This window comes from Schistosoma mansoni, chromosome W, assembly GCF_000237925.1.
Source record: "Schistosoma mansoni strain Puerto Rico chromosome W, complete genome".
Taxonomy (NCBI): Eukaryota; Metazoa; Platyhelminthes; class Trematoda; order Strigeidida; family Schistosomatidae; genus Schistosoma; species Schistosoma mansoni.
This window is the reverse complement of record NC_031502.1, coordinates 26,921,529-26,925,055: the sequence shown is the minus strand read 5'-3', so window position 1 is coordinate 26,925,055 and position 3,527 is coordinate 26,921,529. Positions and strand designations below refer to the sequence as shown.

The window sequence follows — 3,527 nt, the reverse complement described above, 5'->3', positions numbered from 1 at the left end:
TTGTAAATATGCTGCTCTTGCTTTGGCGATCCTTGCCCTCACATCTGCATCTGATCCACTGTGTTAATCAATGATGCTGCTCAGATATGTAAAGGTTTCCACATCTTCCAAAGATTCTCCGTCAAGTTTAATTTAATTGGTGTACATTGTATTATATCGGAGAGTCTTGCTTTTCCCTTTGTTTATATTGAGACCTACTGCTGCTGAGGCTGCTGCTACACTGGTCGTTTTCTCCTGCATTTGTTGTTGTATGTGTGATAGAAGAGCCAGATCATCCGCGAAGTCTGAATCGTCAAGCTGCATCCTGCCTGTCCACTGTATCCTGTGCTTTCCTCCAGATGTTGACGTCTTCATGATCCAGTCGATCACCAGGAGAAAGAGAAAGGGTGAGAGTAAGCAACCTTGCCTAACACCGGTCTTTACCTCGAATGAGTCGGTGAGTTGTCCTCCGTGGACGATTTGGCAGTTTAGTCCATCATCGGAGTTCCGTATGATATTGACTATCTTCTCAGGCACGCCGTAGTGTCGAAGAAGCCTCCACAGTGTTGTCCTGTCCACGCTATCAAATGCCTTTTCGTAGTCAATGAAGTTGATGTAGAGTGATGAATTACATTCAATTGATTGTTCCACGATGATCCGCAGAGTTGCGATTTGGTCTGTACACGATCTATCCTTACGAAACCCAGCTTGTTGATCTCGAAGTTGGGCGTCTACGGAATCCTTCATCCTGTTTAACAATACTCTGTTGAAGACCTTCCCTGGTATTGAGAGAAGAGTGATGCCCCTGTAGTTATCGCACTTGCTGAGATCGCCTTTCTTTAGTATCTTGATCAGAAGTCCTTTTTTCCAGTCTATTGGTACTTGTTCTTCATCCCAAATCTTACTGAAGAGGATGTGGAGTATCTTTGCAGTTGCTGCTACATTTACTTTCAGTGCCTCTGCCGGTATGTTGTCTGGTCCCGCTGCTTTGCCGCTCTTGATTTATCTAATGGCCATGCTGATCTCTTCAATTGTTGGTGGGCCAACATCGATTGGGAGGTCTGTGGGTGCTGCTTCGATGGGTTTAGTGTAGCTGGTCGATTCAAGAGTTCTTTGAAGTGTTCTACCCACCTGTTTCGTTGTTCTTCAATGTCGGTGATTACTTTGCCTTCCTTGCTTTTCACTGGTCTTTCTGGCTTACGGTAATTTCCAGCAAGTTTCTTGGTCGTATCATACAAACGCTAACCAGAAAAAAGGGCAGAGTTTACATGGTCCGAATTATTTGTTCTGATCAGCGTTTGTTTAGCGAGTTAGTTTTCCATGGGATGGGGTCGCTAACCCCATGCCTAACCCTCTTCCTTTGCACGGGCTTGAGACCGGCAGTAATTCTAGAAGTTGATGTCTCGATTTGTGGTAAACTATTTGTGTGAATAAAGGAAATCCAAGTTGGGCGTTGATATAGAGTACGGGTTAACTCCAAGTTGTCTAACTGAGAAACTGTGCTTAGCGGAGTGCCTCAGGGTACAGCTTACGGACCATTGTTGTTCTCACTGCGTGTAGCTGACCTTCATAGTTTCATGTCATCATTGGCTGACGATATCAACATGTGGAGAGTGATAGAAAGTAAAGGTGATTGTCTAGAGTTTTAAAAGGACCTAGGGAAATTTTCAAATGGTCTTGAATTCGGCAGTTGCAGATAAATTCTTCCAAGTGCATTATGGTGCATATTGATTACCAAACTACATATGAAAGACTTGAACTCTACTGCATACTGTAGTACGATAGCCACTAAAGGTTTTAGAACCCTATGATCAGTACGTAGAGTATTGAGCCATTCCGATGATAAAATCCTATTTACTTTGTATACAGTGTTCTTTCGTACTAAACCTGAGTCTTGCATACAGCCAGCTAGCCTCAGCCTAAAAACGACAGTTAGCTGTTGGAAAAAGTTTAAAGAACCGCAAATATGTTGATTTCCGAGATTGCTAACCTGTCGTATTAGGAGAGTCTAAACGAAACCTATAACCATTGTCACTCAGAGGGACAAGAGATGACTTCATCATAGATTCTAAGTTACTTACTGTTAAATTCACATCTGATATGCCCTCACTTCTCTTGTCTTCCAAAGCAGAGAATTTATGAGGACACTTCAAAATGTTCACAAGTCCGGAACAAATCAGCTGTCAGCTGACTATCGACGTTCCCATCGAACCATTAACGAGTGGAACTTGTTACATCGACACGTGGTTGAAGCTCCATCTGTCGATACACTTGAAAGGAAGATAGATCAACTGAGAGACTACCATTGCCAGGAACCAAACAGCCCACCCAGACTCCTGTCCTTTCCAGACTGAAACTGATCAGGACTTAATCCTCACCAATGTTAAGTGGTCTGATCGCAATTAAGAACTGAATGTGATGGAAAATAAGGATGACCCAGCGCATTTATGGCCACGTAAGACTGTTCATTATTAATCACATTCAGTCCGTATGATGCTGCTTGAGATATTGTATATTGAAATTTGTTTCACTTGGTCTACAAGGAATTTAGGGGCTCTAGGTTTAGATCTCTTCACGTTGGTGTTGTGAAAAATGAGCAGGGTACCTAAAGTTTTTGGCAAGACCTATGCGACTCCGCGAAGACCGTTTGAGAAGGAGCGTTTAGATCAAGAGTTAAAGCTCATTGGTGAATATGGTCTGCGCAACAAACGCGAAGTGTGGAGAGTAAAATACGTCTTAGCCAAGATACGTAAGTCAGCCCGCGAGCTGTTGACACTGGATGATAAAGACCCCAGACGACTTTTTGGAGGTACCAGTCTTACTTTGTCCTTCATTTTAAGGGTCCGCTCTGCTGAGACGCTTAGTTCGAGTTGGTGTACTTCCCGAAGATAGGATGAAACTGGATTTCGTTTTGGGCTTGAAGATAGAAGACTTTTTAGAACGAAGACTTCAAACTCAAGTTTTTAAACTTGGCTTGGCCAGAAGCATCCATCATGCCAGAGTCCTCATCCGCCAACGACACATAAGAGTAAGGAAACAAATGGTTAACTGTCCTGGGTTTCTGGTACGTTTGGACTCAGGAAAACATATAGAATACAGTACAACATCTCCATATGGTTGCGGTCGCCCTGGTAAGCTCACCTGCAGCGTTTTCTTAATTCTTCAGGTCGTGTTAAAAGGAAAAAGGAGCGCAAAGCTCAAGGTGGTGACGACGAAAATGGAAGTGATGAAGAGTAACTATTACCTTCGACGGAATAAACATCTAGATCGTATGATTTTGTTCTTAGTAGTTCAGCCTAGATAGTAATCGGTTAGGCTTGTGGTTAGTCTAGTCCTCAAGGTTAGTTATCCAGATAAGGGTAAAGTGCACTAGTAACATGTATTTGCATTATGTATCACAACGCTGCCAGCCACGTGATTCCGTTATTAGCTTATGAGTCGTGTAATGTTTTGCTATATGCTGGCGAAGTAATCGGTCTTCACATTGGCGCATGACGGGCGGTACGCGTTGTCCTTCACTGTCGGTGCGTAGATTTCTAGCCAACTCA

The 3,527-nt window shown here is 43.2% G+C and overlaps 1 protein-coding gene across 1 annotated transcript; it reads left to right on the top strand.

Moving 5' to 3' along the window:
• Positions 1-2,571: 2,571 nt before the first annotated feature.
• Positions 2,572-3,216, top strand: Smp_180000 (putative 40s ribosomal protein S9; the record flags this gene model as incomplete). Its single annotated transcript, XM_018789183.1, has 3 exons — positions 2,572-2,788; positions 2,820-3,110; positions 3,146-3,216. 3 exons carry the CDS (start codon positions 2,572-2,574, stop codon positions 3,214-3,216), a joined length of 579 nt encoding a protein of 192 aa, XP_018654652.1.
• Between the last annotated feature and the right edge of the window lie 311 nt (positions 3,217-3,527).